The 21,111-nt window shown below is 40.7% G+C and overlaps 1 protein-coding gene across 3 annotated transcripts in view; it reads left to right on the top strand.

The window, feature by feature from the left end:
* The window catches only part of ARHGAP15 (Rho GTPase activating protein 15), a 336,654-nt gene extending 316,364 nt beyond the window's left edge, over positions 1-20,290 (top strand). For all 3 annotated transcript variants that reach the window (XM_026123475.2, XM_026123474.2, XM_026123476.2), the window contains exon 15: positions 19,031-20,290. In XM_026123475.2, coding sequence (XP_025979260.1) covers positions 19,031-19,214 — 184 coding nt within the window. In that variant the 3' untranslated portion in view covers positions 19,215-20,290. The remainder of the gene's footprint in view (positions 1-19,030) is intronic.
* The last annotated feature ends 821 nt before the right edge of the window (positions 20,291-21,111 follow it).

The following is a 21,111-nucleotide window of genomic DNA, read 5'->3' as shown; positions in this document are numbered from 1 at the left end:
TCGGTTACTGTGGCCTCGCTGGCTGCCGTGCCCGCGGAGGAGCCAATTCCTTTCGATTCACCTTCGAATCCAAGGAGCGAGTTTGCTCCGTTTTTCCTGCGCTGTAGCAAGCACAGCACAATATCCCCAGACGCAGCCCAGGCTCTCTGCCCTTTCCGGGAGATCACGACGGATTCCCTACTGACTGCCTTCCCCCTCCAAAATTCTCCATTCTTAATAATAATTGCTTGTATAATTGCTGGAAATAAGCTCCTCATCAAGAGTAGAACTGTTTATCCGAGGCAGACCCACTAACACCAATATATTATTTAAACACAAGTTGTAAGTGTTACAGGATTTATATTTTAGCTGTTCTGAAAACCATCTTCCCTCCGTGTTCAGAGCACGAGGAATAGAAAAGCGTCCAACCTCAACACACGAAAGAACGAGCGCACGCACACGAACACACCTCAAAGCCAGCAACACGTGTCACCTACGTTCTGCAGAACATGGGCTTTTGGAAACTACTGAACAGACTTATTTCTACCTATTAAAAATTAAAAAAAAGAAAAAGAACCATGTGTACTAAGAGCCCAACAATAGCACACACGGCGGGGAGCAATGACAATGTGATGACAAGTCCAGCAGTGGTACCCGGGATGCGGAGGGAAAATCGGAAAATACCGTCAAAGTATGGCATCTAGTAGCACTAAGCAAGGGAGGTCTGCAAACTTTTTTTTTTTTAAGTTGGTGGAGGAGAGATGTAGCAAACATATGTGATTTTCACATCCTAAACTATGTGTCATATCAGCAGTTTCAGGCAGGCTTACATATTAAATCTAGGCTCAGGAGAACCCTTTTTTTGCACAGCAGAAGAACAGATTAACAGAACTGTACAAGCCTTGTATTTAAAAAAAAAAAAAAAAAAAAAAAAAAAGTAAAAATTACTTAAATGAAAAAACAACCCCCAAAACAGACAAAGACAAATTTCTGTTCAGCAAACAGAGAATCCGTGGGATAACAAAGTGTGTTAAGTTTTCGTCAGGAAAAATGTCCAGATTCAGGAATGCGCATGAGCCCGTAAGTCCTTAGCTGAAGGCACTAGAAATTAAGAATATATGCTCAAATGATTTCCTGAATCAAGGCCTTTCTTAGAATCTCGTGAACTTTTCTCATTCCTAAGCTGCAGGGCAGTGACAAGGACGAAATTTTAGACTGTTCTTACAAATTTAGGGAGCAGCTGCTGGAAGTGTCCCCCCTCTCTCTATGACGAACATTTTAAAATTTAAATGAAGAAAAGGGCAAATATATATCAAAGCATACTCTTGCATGCTTGCTTTACGCTATTTCAACTATATAAAAGTTTTAGAGAGAAGCTGGCCCGATGCCAACACTTGTCCCATTTAGCATAGCTTCCTCTGGCTTGTTTTGGGGGGGAAAAAAGAGTTAAACCTATTTCTCCCTACTGAAGTACCTACCCTTTGGTCCGCTCGATTCCCCCCCGGCGAATGAGGAGACACTCTCAGAGCACAAGGAAGCGTGCACCAGACAGGAATATTAATAGTTATTGAATTAAAGGCAAAAATAAAACCCAGACTTCCTCGAGTACCTTTATGTGTTCTCACTGTGCTCGCTGTGGTGTATGTGCGTGTCTGCTGTAGAGGCTTTTGCAGTCATACCTTGTCCCTTTTATCGTGGAATAAGAGTTTTCAAAGCTCACCTGTTCCTCCTGGGACACCTCACAGCTTCACCGTTTTAAAGTGAACAAAGATGAGGAATTAAAGCCACATTTTTCACCTGTGTTTAGATGTACTTTCTATTTTCACACCGTATTTAAAAATATAAACCCTGATTTTCATAACAATCAGGCGAATAATTACGCTTGGTCCTTTTCAATGCTACCAAGCTTCAAAATGCACTGCACTGGTGTATCAGCAAATAACAGAACGATAAAAATAATTAACATAGTTTTAATTTAAATATTTATGATAGGGGAGACTGTGTGGCTGTAGCGGACCATTGTGCTCGGGGCAGTACACAAACGCGGGCAGATAGGGTCCCTGTTTCCACGCACTGCTATTGTTCCTTCCACATTACTCGATATCAAACGATCTCAAAAAGCTTTTCAGCCATTAATTACATCTCATAACTTCCTTTTCAGGTCAGTAAGTTTTATTATCCTAGCTGCGCGGATGGAGAAAGTGAGGGTGAGGCGCTTGCCCGAGCTTACGGAGGGAGCAGCTCCCACTGCCACTCTCCGCCGGCCGCCCCGGCACGCCGGGTCCTTGCAGGCTCGGTGTCCACGTGCACGCGGGTGTGCATCTGGGCAGCACATCCTGGGGAAGTCCACTCGCTGCCGAGGACTCTCCCGCTAATGGGGACCATGTGAGAGCCCTGCTTCTGGTTTGCACTTGCACAAGTTTTAGAAAAATACTGCTGGCGGAGTTAATTTATGTGATTTTGCAACCTCTTAGTGTTGCTCCGGGTTAGTGCTCTTTTCAGCTCGAGTGTTTTTTTGCTGGGGAAAATTAAGAATGCTCAACTCATTACAAAAGGGCTTGGGGTTTTTCTTTGCTTTTTTCTTTTCTTTTTTGTTTTTACTATTTTGGGACATTGAGCCTTAATGCAGTAATGTCCAGAACCAGGTCATCAAGAGGTAAAATTGTAATGCTTTTCACTTTTCTGACTAAAGATATGGGATTTTTTCTCACAATAAGGCTGTAAAATGAATAAAAGGATTGAAGTTTCTTAAGATATTCATTGAAACTTAAAAAAAAAAAGCTTTAATGCCAAAATGTCAGTGTTCTGTGCAAAATAATTAATATAACACAATAGGATCTATTCTACTATCGATTGAAAGGGAATTTATGCAGGTAATTCATTAAGGCTAGTGGGAGTTTGACATGTAAATCCCCTGGCACTTTGATGGGAAAACAGAGCCTGATGATTTGATTTTTATTTTTTTATAATCTATGAAATACTTGCTTTTCAGTGACAAATATTTAAAAACAAAAACAAATACCTGGCCAACTGGGGCAAGGGATGACCCTGCTTTGTGAGACTTCCGAAATGACATTACATCAAATCATTTTTCACACATCGCAAAAGATGCAACAATCATTTCAATCGCCCTGCTAGGAGAATCAATACATTTTTTTGCTTTCAGAGAATGGCATTTCGCATTCCAACATTTCCAGGTTATCACCTTCATACATCTCTTTTTGTGGTCAAGTGCATGATTAGTACTTCTGACAGGATATTGGCCATTTTCTTATGAAGAGCTACAAATTCTTGTAAATAAAAACCAATCTGAAAAAATGAAGAGCAAATCTGTGGACTGGAATGCACCCTACTTGTAATGGGAAGAAAAAGCTGGCAATGAAATATAAACCTAAATCACAGCAGAATGACCTACTTTAAGGCATTTGCCAAAGAGACAGTGTTTTAGACAGCTCCTCTGAAGTAGCGTCTTTATGTCTATGCCATCTGCAGATTTATTATTGTGCTTTTAGGAAAAAAAAAGGAAAGGAAAAAAAAAAAAGAAAGGAAAGAAAAACTTACAGCATGCCTGAACAAAACTAAGCTTCATCTATAGGAAAGATTCCAGTGCTGTGGGCACCACACCCACACCTACTGATGTGGTCCAAGTTTTTTCTTTAGAGGCACCTAATTAAGAAACCCTGACTCATTTACATGGATACGTTTGATCTAAATTACACTCCAAACCACACCAAATTAGGAGCATCTGTGAATGTGAAGTGTTTGTTCCCAGTGACTGGTAGAATAGGGCCAGTTCTGGACGGCACATGTTCAAGTGACGAAAAATATTTCAGATGTAACATACTTCTGAGACCCACTTTTCCACTAATAATTCATAATGAGTTAAACCAGTATCTCTGCTCAAACAATTACTTCAGGCTGTGAAAAAAATGTCATTTTACTTTTCAAATGAAGAGGGGAAAAAAAAGAGTTAGGCAACCACCTCCTTTGCTCGTTGTCCCTGAGAAAGGGCCTTAACGCAACCATTAGCAGCAATTTAAATCTGTAGAGTGTGTATATTATCACATATACATTACTCCTGAAGTCAGGACTAAAGGGAAATACCTATGGATGATTAGCTGTTGTTCACAGACAAGGTCTTCTGCCTCGATATGTATGTTCTGCTGCTGTTAACCCGCCGCACAGTGTTTTCTGAAGGGTCTGCATGAAGAACCGAGTGTTGGCCTGATGAGGCTGCACCATACACTCTGAAATAGTATTAAAAATTCAAGAAAGTGGGCCAGATTTGAGATTTGGTGCTTCTCTTTCATGCTGCATTGCTGGTGTATCTAGCTACATATGTTTGCATCGGAGAAGCATACGAGACAAAAGTGGGTGCTGCTGCAATAAGGGAACTTTTATTGCACTCTCTTGTCTGCTGGAGAGGGCGAGCAGAGGCGGCTGCAGAAACCGCTGGTTGCTATTTTCCTGCCTTGCAGTATAAGCTGACAGACTCAAGAAATAGCCTTTATTTTGCTCTAATTTAAGCAATAGAACCAGCCCGAGCGTCAGGGAGTGCAAATCCGAATTCCACGCTGCGTCTGCAATTCCCAGGATGCTCGGGCAGTTTGGCACAACCTTAGGATTTGGCCCATGGTGCTTGGCAGCCACCTTTTATTCTTCCTTTCTTTTATGCTTTGTGAATAGTCTAAGTTACATAATACCAGTGACAATTTGTTTATGGCAAGCATTACAGTCACTGTTTTATGATTACATTCAAACTTTAAGCCACATTTTGACATCTAAGGATCATCTTGCATTCTCATATATTATATACAGTGAAGGTTTGTGTTCCACTAAGGGTAGAGGGGGAGGAACTTTATAAATAACATGACTCCTTTTGTCTGAGGAGATTTTAATACATTTGTCTGATCTACTGTTTTTGCAGTAGCCAGAATATAATTTGAATATATTAATATTTTCAGCAACTGTGCTCAGGGAGCCCAGTTAATAACTTATGCATGGATATATAGATGCACTTCAGACAGAGGTAATGTTTTTAGCCCTTCTGTTGGTAATACTTAGCAAGGCACAATGAAAGAGCCTGTTCTTTCCTCCCCTTTGTTGTGGGCATGCATTGTGATGGTATGGAGCCAGTGTTCTTTCTGTTGTCTACACAGCCTGGATTCAATAAGCAGTTATATATGCATATTATGACAATGTGGTCAAGGAAACCAGATTTTTTTACTATACCTTCATGTGCCTGTACAGTATAAAATCTGGTATTTATTTTTCTTGTCCTCATTCAATATGTTAACGAAATCATAATTTGATACAGGTTATGTTCACTTTATAATTAAAATTATAGAGTTAGACAAAAACACAGCAAGATGTTGCTGGATGGAAAATATTTATCTTTTCATACATTACGCATTATGGCGCGATGTAAAATCATAAATCTGCGGAACAGCTAACTCTGCCCAAGCGGGTGATACTTGCCTCCTCTCCTGGGCTACAAGACGCAACCAGTTTTCTCCTTCACCGGGTTTCTGCAGCAGCTTCAGCCCGGCCATCAGCCAGCATTGCTGCCATCCCTGCCTGCTCGGCCCCGTGCAGCTCTCACGGCATTGCCGTGCGGTCGCTCTTCTCGGCTGTCAGCAGCAGCTCACAGCAGCTGTATTCTCTAAATATTCTCTATTACTCAAGATTAGGATTTTTTTAAAAAAAAAAAAAAAAAAAAAAAACCTCTGCAGTATTTGCAAAGGATGGACTCCTATATCTAGGTAATGCAAAGTAACTAACACCATTTTAATTGCCCCAAATTATCTTCATCAAAACAGAATTGAGCATAGCTTTCAGGTTTCTGTTCCATCACCAGCTAAAAAACTAGTTATTTAGGCTACTGGTTAACTTCAACAGGCTTTCTGAAAATTATGTTCTGGTCTATAAGGATTATAGTCTAGCAATTGATATATCAAGTGTATATTGCCTTGGTGAAAGGGATGTTCCAGTTACATGTTCTCTCAAGATTAGAAGAGAAGGCCGAAAATATCCTTTTTAGAAAGCCCAATAGCCTGACCTCAGATCCCAAAATGATGTTAGACTCCCCACAAAATGGTTGATTCACTTCTCTGAAACAGTGAAATGTCCTGCATTTCCCCTGCTACAGCTGGGATATACCTAGCCTCGTGGCTGCATCGCAGAGATTGCCAAGTACAATGATCCTGGCTTGTCAGCCTCCGTCCTGAGTATCGTTACCCTTTGCCATGGAGATGAGCCAAGAAAAGGAAAGTCATAAAAGACCAAGTTCTTTCATTTTGATAGATCTCAACAATCCCTCTCTTATAACTCTCCTAACACCTTAGTGGACAAAGTGCAAACCTTTTACACCAAATGTGTTCCCTGTGTCAGCACTAGACTCAGCGTCACCAGAGGACCTGGGGATATCACTTCATCTGTCTTGAAACTGTTTCAGCTCTCCCGGTCATTGCCATCAACGCTGACAAGTCCAGTCTTTCACCAGACATTTCCAGCAGAGACTCCGGTGCGCAGCCCTATAGCACTATATAGCAGTAGGTTAAGATGAACATCAGTTGTCCTGCTTGAATTTTCAGTTCCAGAGGGGGTTTTCAGTAGGGTCATGGCAGCAGTAGTAGCCAACTTAAGTCCACCTCCTGAGACAACTGTGCTGTTGAATATGACCGTATATTTTGAATCTCATCTGACCGCTATGTCAAGGAACGACCTAACCTTTCTGGGTTGCAGGATAACATGTTATCATGCAACTCATTATATTAAATCATGTTTATATAACTTTGCATCCTGAAACCACACCAGCTTCTTCCTAAGGAGGCACACTCTCAGCTTGTAAATCCTTTTGTAGCCATTCTTATTTTCTGCTGTAGGGGAAGATCCATTCAGTACCTACAAAACGATATCCTGAAATTCATCTCATCTGCGGTCCAGGTAGTGTAGAGTCAGTGGTCCTCTAGAGCTCAAGGCAGTAAAAAGGCATATGTAGGGTATTTCAGCTTCATCTCCAAGAACATCATGCCTAAGCATAACACCAACAAGCAAGGCAATGAGGGGACAGACCTTTTTGACATGGGTGTACTGAGCATGAGGACTGCTTTTCTGCTGCTCTATTGGGTGCATTGAGTCATTTTATGTAGCTAAGCTGTGACTGAGAGATGAAAAAAGCACAACTACTGAGTGAGGCAGGCCTGCCTGTATAGAGAAAAAAGACTGGCAAAGTGTCTAAGGCAGTTAGTCCACAGTCATCTGAAACCATCGCACGTGTGAATGGGTATTTGACTTAGAAAGGAACTAATGAGAAAATCCAAAGCCATTTTAAAGGCAGCGAACACTGTGGAACTTGCAGTACTACAAAGGGTGCATCTTAGAAAGATTCAATATATGGAAAATCATCCACTCCAGGCAGTTCGTGCATTTAGTGCAATGGACTATACACGTGCATAAAAAATAAACATCAAGCTAAGGTGAGTGGACAAGACAGACAAAGTGTAAGTAGAAAAGACAATGCTGACATAGTAAATTCATTGCTCAAGGGCAAGTAAAATGTAAATAAGTTTAAAGAAATCAAAGACTCATGGCACATACTCACTAGTGCATTTAAGAGATACATTCATCCTACTCATGTTCAATATCAGTGCTGAAACAATTGTGATGCTGGGAGGCATGTTAAAGCATCTTTCAAATCTGATACAAATGCAATGCATATATGTTGCACTAGTAGCTTGTGGAGAGCTCAGAAGTAAACCTGAAAGAGTAGGAATCCTGGCTGAGGTCAGATCCCATACAAAATCATGCCTATTGGGCAGCCAATGCAGGAAGACTTTAATTTTAGTCAACAAGATGGTGATAATAGAGGTAAAAAAATGTATATTTTACATTGGGGGAGATCAATAGGTCAATATTCAGAGTTTTTTCAGAACTTAAAAGGACTTTAAATAAAACAATTTATGAAGTAATCGCATATTTGGACCTCACAGGAAAGGGAAACATTGTTGAGAGTTTGTTCTCCGACTTCCATAGAATTCTTTGCCACATTCTCTGATTTCAACACCAAAAAACACTGGTCGTCTCACAAAACAGAATAATTTATTCACGATATTACACAAAAACAATGGGTTGTTAGCAAAATGCAACCAAGTTTTTAATGAGAGGTTCTAGACTCACTGGAACAGATACATTTCCAAACAGGTAATCTGAAGTTCAGCATCCCAATAAGAAATTTCCAAACAATTGCCACTTTTGGGCATTAAGGCAGAAAGTAAACCTGTCATATCCAGGGCTGAGTTATTTGCTGTCAGCTGGATTACTGTAGCACAAAAGGACTATAATTGAAGGTTGCAAGAGCTTATAGATTGAACATAGTCAAAAAGCAATAATTCCACTTAGTAAAAGTAGAATTCATCCAAATTGAGAAAATTAAGCTTATACAAGGTGAAATTCTGACTCCATTCTGGCTCCCAGTCACTGGGAGTTTTGTTGGTGACTTTGACATTAATCAGAATTTCACTCACTGTCAAGAGAGATGCTGCAAAAGGTGTGATGGAGTGAAAGCAAAGTTAAAATAAATGTTAACCTGGGGAGGGGGCGGTGCAGGCGGGTGTCCAAAATATGTTTTCTGAGCGTGGACTGCTGTCTAACTCAGTGTTTACTTGATATAGCAACGTAGACAGCCCTTTTGGGAGGAAAAAATAGTGTAAAACTAGGCTAGTGGAGTACACATAGTATTTGCAATAATGGTTCCGTCCTTGTGAAAGACTTTCATGGCCGAGACTGCTGAAGTTCACGTTGTCCATTGTCCTGGCCAGGGACATCTGGACCGCCTGAAGCATAGCAGGGTGTTGTTTGTAAGAAACAATTTCAGAAAGCCGTAACACCCCTGCGTATCGGTGCCAGCGCTGCCACCCTCCGCCCTGGACTGCCAGAGGAGCAGAGCTTCCTCTGGAAGCGGCGAAGCTGGAGACCTTGAGCTGGGCTGCATGGCCCCTCTTAGCCATCTCCTGCCCGGGAATCCTCGCTTTTGGACGAAAGGTAGAGGTTACTAGTAGAAAGACCATAATACCAGTTGGCAGAGGCAGCAAGCTTGCTGGGAGGAGGATTATATTATTTTCCTGAGTCTCATCGTCTTTCTTTTTCTCTCACCAGTAAATCTGAACCAAAACATTCAATTTCTGCCCAGGGGCCATAGGCTTTCCTGTATGCTTTCCATATACCCTCTCTTTTGGGTGTGTTGCAGAAGAGTTGCCTTTTTCACTGAATTAGAAAAAGGGATGAGCTATCATCAGAAGTGCTGGTTCTAGTTTTAGCCATGTAGTTTTTGTCTGACCATCACTAAGTCTGTCAACGCCTTGGTGTCCCCATCAGAAATATGCAGTTAATAACATTAATCCACCTTTATTAAGAGCTTTTAGCTTTATGGAGGAGTACCAACTATTATTAAGACAAAGACAACGGGATAATAGGAAACGCATTTTTTTTCCCCCTTGCTGACCTAATTTTTAACCTCACTTTAAAATCTTCCATTGATTTTAATTATGCTTAATCTAAAGCTAAGCTCGTAAATCTAGCAAACTTAAGGACTGCTTTTAAGTGAATTTTCTCGCCTGTCAGAGTTCCTCAGGCTTCCAAAGCTACAGTTAAAAGTTTATTTCCAGCCTGGTTATAAAGTTGTCACGGGGCTCTTTCCAGGGGAAGCATCGAGCCCCAGTACTGCATGGCGTGCGAGCTCCAACTCTACCTTGCTCGAGCCACGCTCGTACACAGCATTCTTCATGGAACAATTGCAGTCCTTTTCTCATCAGCGATAGCCAGAGGCAGTAATAAGGGTGAAGGATATCTATCATGAAAAGTCCAGTGTCAATGTGTTCCCCCAATTTATTTACTGACCTTCAATGCAACAGCCATACTCCTGACCCTCATGAGATGAAGCCTAAGGGGAAATGGCACTGAGCACCAATTCCATATCCTGTTGTTCTGTGGTCTAAATTAAGTGCTAATTAATTACCACTGGCATCTTTGGCATTGCCTGTCAAATTGGATTTAGGATATCCTTTCACTGTTTAAACAAATAGCCCTACATCTAAAGCTAAAATCCCAAGTGTTAATATTTTCTCTACTTTTAAATTTTTATCTAAAAAATCAGCAAATATGTCCATGGATATTGCAGGTATAATTCAAATAAAAGAAACAGGAATTGATATTGTCAATTTTGATTAATAGTCCTTCATTAATAAACATCCTGTTATTCAGTTTCCACCTGCAGTTGCTGATGTTGCCTGGAATCAATTAACTCATATAATTTGATTTATTTTACAAAGACATTTTTGGATGTGCTGTGCTGATGATAAAGGTTCTATATTTATAATTCTTGATTTAAGAGAGATTGTTACTAACTGCTTTTTATTTTTAATATTACAAGGAAATGTAGCTTAAGGCATTCCTGAATTAAAAAATTAAAGCAATTTAAAAAGTTAAAGCTTTATTCACATAAAACTATCTGTTGCCTTCTGAGACACATAGGCCACAAAAGCATATAGATCCAGGACCTCTGACAGGTTGAGCTTTACAATAAGCTAGTTGTTCTGCAGACAAAAAGTCAGAAATAGTATTAAAAAAAATCACAGCAGACGTTACACCACCAGCCAAAATTAGAGTAAAGGGGTCTGTGTATTATATCTCAGTCTGAACATATATTATTTTATATAGTATCACACTGCCTTTATCACTGTACTATCCAGCCACCCCTCAGAAGCGCATTAGCATCTGTCTAACATCTGTCACGGGTGGTTTTGTTCTCTCTCGGTCTCTCCCTAAAGAAAGAATTGTGTTTGCCGTGGCAGTATGGCTTCTGAGAGGGATTCACTGGTGCTTGGGAGCTATATACTGCTACGAGGCTGTTAGAGAAGGCACAAATGAATGCCTTGTGCTTGGAGCTGTAGCCAGAAGTCTGTGATGCTCCGTGTGGAAGTTCATGGCCTTCAGCTGACTCCTGAGAAACGCCGGTCCCCAAACAGACAAACTTCAGATTCGGGCAGAAATGACCATAGTGGTAACATGGATTACATGCATCTCCTCCTCCCGCCAGTCTCATGAACATTAATCAGAATGAGTTTGTGTTCAGTCGCAAAAAATTAAGAACCAAGACAAATTTAGAACATGATGTGCTGGTCATCAGTAAATGGGAAACAAGAGGCCTGGACTTTGCAGGTCACCCAAGCCAGAGCCAAAGACAAATGGGTCGTTCATTCGACCGCCTGAGGAAGCAAACTGGTCACATCTCGCCCGTAGGGCAACAGTCCTGCCCAGGGTAAAACTGGGTCAGCTTTGCGAATGGCAGAGACCTGGAGTGTCCGTGGCAACGAGGAGGTTTTTGTTGAAAGATTTTGCTTGTGAAAAATTACCAGGGAAGAGCAGAGCTTGAAGGATTTCTGCTCCTGCCTATCCACCAGCCTCGTCTCCCGCTGCTTTGACACGACGAGCGCTGGCACGGGGAGCAGGACAGAGCGTTGGTGGGAACCAAGCCTCTCCCCACAGCAGGGCCGTGGGGCCAGAGCAGCGTGGCCGGGGCTGCGGCGCAGGGATGAGCTCCTGTCCGTGCTCACCGCGCAATGGTGGGACGCCCGAGCACACTGCCTTTGGCACACGACCGCACCGAGATGGGAACTCCTCACCTCTGTCACGCAGGGATGGTGTCCGTCCGTGATCAAAGAGCAGTGGTAGCATTTAAAATGCAATTTTAGCCCTTCACTTACTCTGCTAGGACACAGCTGCTCACCCTCATTTAAATCCTCTTTATCATGAGAAGTAGAAAGTCTAATCATTTCCTTCCCAACCGCCTCTCAGAGTTACAGACTGGGAGCTCCTCTGACACTATAGGAAACAGCTGGAAAAAGCAACGATCAAGAGGCCGTGATGGAAACAAGGCTTCAAACCCCTGTTTTGGCCTGGGAGAGGATGCACAGACGATTTAGTCTTACGATACAAGCACCGCTACGCTCCTACAAGCTTGTCTCCTAGAGCAGGCTCAGCATGTTTTGAGCAAGCAATGAACTTCAGCATACAGGGCAGCCCTAAACCCATGAGACAGTGGAATTTCAGAGAGTAAACTGGCCATTTGCTTTTAAAAAAATCTGCCATTTATACATTGGTCCACTTCAGCAGTTTGCAAGTACATATTTTGTTGCCTCACACAGTTACTGGGGATTTCTTGTGTGATCACCATGTCAGGATGTATCACTCAAACGGACCTGGTGAGGTTTAGTAGCCACACCTTTGCTATGTCCAAAACTTAAAGAAGCACTGGCCTGCTGGTTGTAACTCCTCCGAGGAGTAGGACATCTGGATTTTATGTCCTCCTCCTGAGGAGGCTCAAACTCACATCTCCTAACTCTGAAGAGAGGACTGCCCTGTTCCTCCTACTCAAACACTAGGCAAGGTGGGGTGGAGGCACTCTTGGACCTTCTATGGATGCTGTGCAATGTCCAGGTGGGACAAGCTGTGAGATTTCCTAGCATGAATTTCTCATTTATATTTAGTGCATCTGTTAGAAAGGCAACACCAGATCTGTTTTCCGTTCCCAGAGCTGTCTTTGTACTTAGCAAGATATAACAATTGATTAACACACAATTGGAGAATGCATTTGACCTGGGCTTCCCACTTCTTGAGGTCACCCAAAGGGGCTACACGAACGGAGGTGGGAAGGATGTGCAGTTTTCAGACCCTTTTTGGCACAAGTCGGGCACCAAACCATCCTGCTCTCTTGACATGGCAGCAGCCGGGGATGGAGGCTGTAGTACAGCTCTAGTTGTGCAGGAGAACAAGCGGGACTCTTCAAAAGCACGTTCTGGAGCTAGTCCTCTATATTCTGCCTGAGTCCCTTTAGACATCTAAATATGTTTTTAAACCTTGGCCTCAATCACCTGCAAAAGGAAGACTGTCTCTGCAAGGCAGTTACTCTGTGAGGTGTGTGTGAGGGTACGAGCGTAGAAGTTCCTTGGAAAGGAAGTCGTACAGGTGGCAAAGTTCATATAATGGTGAAAAGATTTTATTCTGAACTGCTCCCCTGCTAAACCAGAGCAAGCCAGAATAAATGCCTTTCCTCAGCTTTCCGTGCTCTTTTCAGCCAACTAGGAACTGATCTTCAGACTAGTTTAGTTATTTTCATTTCAGGCTAGACTCCAAAGCAGTCCATCCAGGGAAGAACTTCTGCTGCAAGCTATGCAAGGGGATTCCCTGAGGAAGCCCATTCTCCGTTGTGTCCCTGTCAGCTGTCCAGTTACTATATATAGCCGCCCAACGGCCAGCTTTAAAGGCTCGTCTGTAGAAGAAGACAGCATCAAATGCTCTTTCTCGTGTCCCAGAGCAACTGAAGAGAAGGGATTTTTTTTTCCCAAAGAATTGTAATAAGAATCCACAGCTGCAGAGTGCAGGAAGCCTATGGAGTTTCTGCAGGCCAGGAGCCATGGAGGCTATTTTCAGCTAAAGCAAGCTCTTAAGTATGTCTGAACTATTTCTGACCCCTCTCTTAACATATCATACACCATGACCTGATTTCTCTGTTACCCATCTCGGATAGCTATTGTTTTGAATTCAACATTTGGAATTTAAACCGGAATGTAAAGTGCCTTAGTATTTTACATTGGCAAAAGAAAGTAGCTTAAAACTGTATTAATCAGTTTTAGATACTTCCTGTGACCTCTGATTTGTATATATTCATTGCAGAACAAACCACACGGCACTTTTTGAAAAGGGCGTGTGTCGTAGTATTTTGGACCACCACTGTCAGCGTAAACCGCCGGTCCCAGCTACGCGTGCACAAAGCCTCATGCACAGAATATGCTATACAGATTTCACCAACAAGCTAGGGACTCAACTGATAATGTTTGCAGTTGCTTAGTTTCATCAGCGGTGAATACCACTGTAACACAACTAAGCAAATCATCCATAAAGTGAGTACATAAATAATAATGAGGCTTAGCTTGCATTCATAAAATATCAAGAATCCCAATTCATTACTAAATTTTAAATTTATCTGTCTGTGTTGCAGTGCAATGGACTGAATAGTTTATATAAGCAGACCTTACGGTATCAGGGGCTCAGTTACTGCTGATGGGCTCGGTGACGCTCTCAGGAGGGGCTAGGCAGTGCCCAGGCCTTGTGCTGTGTCTCCTCGCCGTGGGTATTTACCTGCCTGGCCTGAGTGGGTGACAGAAAGTCCCCCCACGGTATGGGTATCCCTGCCTGTTCCAGCAAGGCTTTGACCTGGTATAAAAAGACACTTATTCTTTCCTCTGTTTTAAGATGACTCTCAAAGCCAAACTTTGTAGTTCAAGTTATCCTTTTAGTACCAAAACCCACTTAACTCTTCCTGAGAAACAGCTACTGTACCTGAACCGGAATAAGTTCACGTTAGAAAATGGTCTTACCACAATCTGCTGTATCTCAGAAAAGTATATAGCAGGCTTCAAATGAAAAGGAAATACATTCAGAAGAAACCTGATAGTTTATCTGTGCATCATTTTGCACTTCGGCTTCCTTCCTAACGCTGAAAAACTAGCCTGCAAAAGCCCTGCCAAAATGTGCTTATACACACAGACATTATCACTTCGTAGGATGGTACGTTTTATTATCAGGTTATTTTCCAGTACATTTGGCACAGTTAAGGTAAGTATATTAACTTTACTTCCAAATAAAGAAAACAAAGTTGTAGCGAACGTCTCAGCCATTGTCAGTGAGTTAGGAACTGACGGGAGGTCCAAGTAATCAACCCTGTCGACTGCGCAGGGTTTTCCCCTGGGACATCTGCTCTGATCATACAATGGAGCTGACTGGCATGGATGTAGAATTGCTTTCAATAAAGATTTTATTTCAAGCTTGGATGATTTCTCCCCAAATGTCTTGTCACTAAAGCAAAGTATCTAATACCTGTTATTTTTTTTAACTCCTGTAAACCAGCTTTTGGGAAGGGGACGAGCGTAAAATTTTGAGCTAGACATTTTTCTTCCTACCAGTCAAATTTTAACGTGTTCAAATTGATTGGAAGCTCGGCAATATCAAAAGTCAGAAAACCAGCAACGTAAAAACCGGCCCACAACTGTGCAGTGAAAAACTCTGTTAATGGTGATGTATTTAAGGTGAGTAAACTCAGCAGAGAAGGCAGCTGAGCCATTCCCAGGGCACCGTTCTTAAGACAAAACATCACATTTGCATGTGCCTGACTATGTATAGGAAACAGATATTAGCTAATTTGAGGATAATTATTGGTAAAGCGAATCAATGGAATGTGCAGACTTTGACCCATTAAGCTAGGTCATAGGAATTTACATATCAAATCAGCCCAATTGTCCATCTGGACGAGCCACGGTGATTGCTACCACTTTCCAAGAAAGGTACAAAACCCTGCTGAAATGGATAGTTGTGGAACAATCTACCTAGAGAGGAGCTCTTTCCTAATTCTGTAAGGCTACTTGTTAAATCAGGAGGACAGATGTCACAGATATAGAGGGTTCTTTTCTTCCTTTCTTGGGAGTTTTCTTTATTCCTGTACATCTTTAGTCTTTCGTGGCCTCTGTTTGGGTCCTGGTTTCCATACCCGAGTTAGATAAAATATTGTGCATAATGCTGGAGGTGGGCAAAATCCTGATTAGATGAAAACCTGCTTTTATCCCTTTGCCGTCTGTGGCTTTCAGAGGACTGCATTTCCCACAGCCAGTGATCTGCCTGCAGTAGTTTCCCAGATGACCCGTTCTTACTAGTCTCGTCCTCTTTTTTTTGTGGTGAGTTGCCCTTTAGTCATAGGCTGTGTTATTGTTCATGAAAGAGTGGCAGGACCAGCTTCTTGAAAAGTCACCTTTTAATATGGTTTAAAACAGTGAAAGGGCATGAGGCATGGCTGAAAACAGTTCTGCTAAAGGTAGAAATACCCCTAACATTGAGCAAGCTTAAATCCTTTTAAGCTGGAAAAGGCTGACAAAACGAGATCGAATGGTTCTCATTTCAACTAGCAGAGGACAGCACTACCCTCAAACGCTCTCCAGCTTACAAGACAGTTACCTTTCAAAAGGGGTTTTCCTCCCTAAATACACTGGCTTATCTCCCTAATATTTTGTGTGTGGTAGGAACGTTAAAATGGTGAGGATCAGTGTCACCACTGAAACACTTTCTTCTCCTCAGTAGTTCACATGAAGCAGAAATGGATGAAGAACATTTTCTAACACCTACTGTGATTGAAGTAATAGTCCAATGTGCCTTCCAAACATCACAATTAATAATAGTTTTATTTAGAGAGTTTGAAAGTGTAGGTTTAAGTGGAACTAGAGAGCCAAACTCACCATACAATGACCCTCTTTGCTGTATGGTTGCCCTGGGCTCAGATACATGCTTTCCAGCTTATGGTTGCCTTGGTAACAGCCAAAGCATAAATTCTAAGTATTTTTGCTTATATATTTGCCATTGACACTAGAGCCCTCCTATCAGACACTTTTGCTGTTTTAATACATCATTCATTTCATTACTGTTAATGAGATCTGTATTTTCTGTATATCTCCTAACTTGTAATCTTAAAGAACTTGAACAATTCTTTAACTCAGCAATTCAGCTCACTTTTGTGGGGAGAAAAAACCTCGCACAGCACAAGGCTCAACAATTTCTTGACCCGATTCCAACATCTGTAGCACTGGATTATAGATTGTTTCTAAAATAATCTTAAATTGATGGATCATTGCTCCTTTCATTTGGGCTTGACAAAAAGTAGCTCTGGCATTTCCTTTTGCTTTTTATGCTGTAAACTGTATATCATTTTTTCTCCTCTTGCCAAAAAAGAATGCTTCCCCATTTCATAGGGATTTTCTCTTTGAACAACTGAATTTCACTTAGCTACAGTAATAGCTTAAATTGTATATAGTTGTTTTTGACCTTTTTCTTTTGTGGACAGATGAAAAAAATATCAATTATAGAATTTCATTGATAAACATTTGTAATTTAAAAAGGTGTATGTTCCCAAAGTCATAATTATTTTCTGCAGACTGGATTACGTGCTATTTAAAATTTCCTTTCAAATAAGAATTCCTTCCTTCCTTCCCTCTAGTAGCTGTATTTTACTATGGGTTATTTAACTATTCGGACTTTCCTGAAAAGTAATTCTGTTTGCTTGTCTCATAGTTTATTATTACCGTCATCAAACAAAGTACAGTTGCCTGAATGTAAAGAAAATCTCAAGGATGCACATGAGATTTTATCAATACAATAATTATTGCATTAGCATTAGGCTTAGAGCCCTTAGAGGCTCCTGCATAAGTGGCATTCGGGGAAACAACCTTGCCACCCTCGTGACAAACGCTTTTAACTGCTAAAGATGTGTGACGCCCATCAGAAGCTCACGCAGTTATTTGGCAGCAAAACTACTAACTTTTTTGACTTTCTGAACTCCTAAGACAAGCAACGGTATGTTAATATTACCACGGAGGAAAGATAATTATTTTTTAATTTGTAATAAAGATGTTATATTTTAAGAAACTAATAATTAAGCCAATCTGATTCGTGCCATATGGAGAGTGTTTTGTGCGATGGACACCACAGTTATGAGCATGAGACAGAACTACAGCAATGCCTCCTATTTATACATGAGGGAAAACAAGCATTTTTGTTCAAGGAGTGTGGTAAACGGCCAGGCTGGCAGAAGTCCACAAGAAGTTACTCTTTGCCGTGTGACCCCCCCACCACTAACACGAAGGAAACCTTTTCATTTTAAAGTGATCGAACCCAAGATGCTTCATGAAGTTTCTGTCCCTTACAGTGCAGCTTGCTGTGGCTTCAGCAACAGCTATAGGAAAGCAGAGACAGCTATGGTGATTTTTAAATTGCATCTGGATTTTTAAAAGATATATGAGATTGATGAACAAGGAGAAAGGGGGTAACAAAGCATAAACAGAGCTTACCTTGAACAGTACCCTTAGAATATTCAAGTCTAAAACTAAGAGGTTAAGAAAACATCCACGTATCAAAACATTTACATATTAAAGTTACATTTGGTTTGCATTCCTTGGTAGCGCTGTATAACTTATTTATAAAATATATATCTCAATTTATTAGTCTTTCCAGCCTAGGATATTTTTTATATTCTGGAGGGCAGAAGGAAATGGATTTCCACTTAGTTTATACTCACCCCTGCAGAGATTTAGGCAAAACTGCCTACCTAAACTACATCCATTAAACCTATAATTTTCTTAGATCAGACTTCTCAGTCATTAATGTCTGTTCCACAAGAATATTAAGTCTTAATGCAGACAAAAGACCAACTTTTAATAATAATGGTGCCCCTCTCATAATTTTGTGGGAAATAAAGGTATCAAAGGTTTTAATCCTTACCATTATTTTCCAAATCATTCCATTTAAGGTACACGGCCTTAGTGCCTTTTAAGAAAATTTGTGTCAGGATAAGGCATGCAAAATTCTTTAGTTATATAAATTTCACAACCCATTTCAGAGTACACTAACTTTATTGGATTTAAATTAGCAGAAGGAACATATTTCATATGAGCTTTATGTTCAGGGGCTCTTTTGTTTTTCCAGTTCTTTCGTTACAGGAGACCGTGCTAAGAGGAGCAGGGAGGCTTCTCCCGGGAGCCACCAAAACTGTTGACACCAAAAATGCTTGATTCTCCTAACATAAAAGGCAAACATCATTTTCACTATCTAAATGTACAAGCTCAGAAAATATTTCTGGTGAACGAGTATTACGTAGTGTGTGCTCCATAAGGAAATAGGGAGCCGGTTGTGCCCAATATGAGAAAGCCGTAACTCCGACTCTCGATCTCACCCCGGTGCACATCTCGCTGTCTGTGGCTGAATTTCCGTCCATTGTCCGTCGTGTTGGCAGAAGTTGTCCCTTCCCTCCCTCTTTTCTTTCTTTTTCGTAACTTAACCAAATAAACATCACTGTTAGATGAATCAGTAAAACGTGTCTCTTATGCACTTCAAATGCAACAGCGACTCCTTTGACATCCCTCTTTTTTTTTAACCAATTCTTTCCTTTCGTCAACAGGATAGCAGCCAAGGAATCCGTGAATCTTATGTCAACACAAAGCTTAGGAATTGTGTTTGGACCAACACTCCTTAGACCTGAAAAGGAGACAGGGAACATGGCAGTCCACATGCTGTACCAAAATCAGATAGTTGAACTTATGTTGAGCGAGTACAGCAAGATCTTCGGCTCTGAGGAAGACTGACAGACAGGGCCTGTTATTGAAAACGTTCACATCTGTCTTGATGTCTAATATTTTTACATTTCTGTAAACATATTTCTGAAATATTTCTTTTTCTTTCAAGTGACAGATGCCTCATTTTGTGAAAACTTAATGATGATTTTGTGTTTAATTTTCAAACATTGGAATAAAAAATATTGTCAACATTTGCCTATATGTATTCTGCATTAACCCTTTGAGAGTTTCATTATGCTAACACTCCAAGTGTCATTTTTTTTCAAGCTGAGCATACAGCATATGGCCAAAGACCATAGGAAATGCTGTTCACCAACATATGCAATGGCACAGAAAGACAAATTGTAATTGAGGATATTTGTGGAAAATGGATTAAAATATATAATAAAAGCTATGAATTAAAACAGAGATATTACATCGTTTGTAGTTAATCTGTGTAAAAGTTACCTGTTCTCTTTGTTATATATTGAAAGTTAAAGACAAGATGAATAACCAATTCTCCCATCCTAAGAGTTCAAAAAAAATTACATTTAATACTTCTAAAGTTTTTTTTTTTTTTTAAGTCTAACTATTTGCAGAATAGTGCCTAAAAATTAAAAACAAAACTGGAACTTTGGCATTTTTACTTGAATGCAGTGCATGACATGAAGACATTGCATGACTGCTCATTTTAATGTAACATCCATTTTGATTCTTCATCACACTGTACATCTGCCCGCTTTCCCCAGCTATCTCATGTTCTGTAGCATTTGTATTGTGCTCCTGAGGATGCTTTATTGGTGAACTACATTAAATTCATCTAGAAAGAACTTTAAAAAAAGCCTTTTCATATGCCCTTAGGATTACTTGGCTAGACTTGAATCAATTTATGCATTTGATGGTTAGTTTCAGTTGTCATGGATAAACAAAAGGGTAACTGTCTAGAATATATCAAATATTGTTTCATTTTGAAATGTATGTTTCCAGCTATACACATCTCCTACCCTGTTTTGTAAAAGTATTCTGCTGATAAAATGTAGACTTATGTTTGACAGCTTTTTAATCAAGTTCAAAGAGAATAAATAAAACTAATCCAGTGTGGTAAAGAGTCTGTCTGGTTATCGATTTGTTCATAAAATGAAAAATAAACCATGTAAATAAGATGTGTGAAACACAGATCTGGAAGCAAATATTTAAAGCAATTAAAGACCCCAAAACATAGGATTAATGCATAGATCTGCTGTGCACAAGAGATATGTCTTCAATATCACCTCAGCAGATCATGAATTGCTCCAGTTTCTACTTAGCATCATTCTCCAAAACGCTGGGTTGTGCAGGAAAGCTCGCTCCTCAGAATGGTCTTTTATGAGAACAAATGTTTAACGGCGAGGCCTGAGCATTAACCCAAACCTGGCTCTTTCACCAGGTGCTGAGATAAGCAGAATACAGTACCAAGAAACCTGAAAAGTGTTGGAGCCCGGTGGCCCCGAGATGTCTTCTGACCTTACACACAGCCAAAAAGCAAGCAAAACAGAGGGGCAGTGACCAGTAGTTAAAATCAAAAACACAAACACAAAAATGCACCGTCTCCCCCTGCACCACAAGCACTCAGCATCACCATTTCAGAACAAAACTGCAGCATTCTGAAGAACCCAAATTCACTTTAGCTTCAAGAAAATATTTTTCGTGTTCATGTAAAACCATGAGTACTTAAACAGTAATGTTTTTCAGCATCCTAGTCTTTAGACTCTTTTAATAGCAACAAACCAGGCGCTGTTTATAGTCGGTGGAAATGACTGGAAGAAAGATAGTCAGAAGTTCAGTCTATTTCTTAATAAAGACCATTCACATTATGGCCCCATGGGTGCTCACAATCATGCTATTGAAGTAATTTCTGCTATTATTGGAAATGAAAAGTTCACTTGTT

This window comes from Dromaius novaehollandiae, chromosome 7 (genome assembly GCF_036370855.1).
Source record: "Dromaius novaehollandiae isolate bDroNov1 chromosome 7, bDroNov1.hap1, whole genome shotgun sequence".
NCBI classification, from domain to species: domain Eukaryota; kingdom Metazoa; phylum Chordata; class Aves; order Casuariiformes; family Dromaiidae; genus Dromaius; species Dromaius novaehollandiae.
The sequence above is the reverse complement of the archived record's forward strand: the minus strand, read 5'-3'. Positions and strand labels throughout refer to the sequence as shown.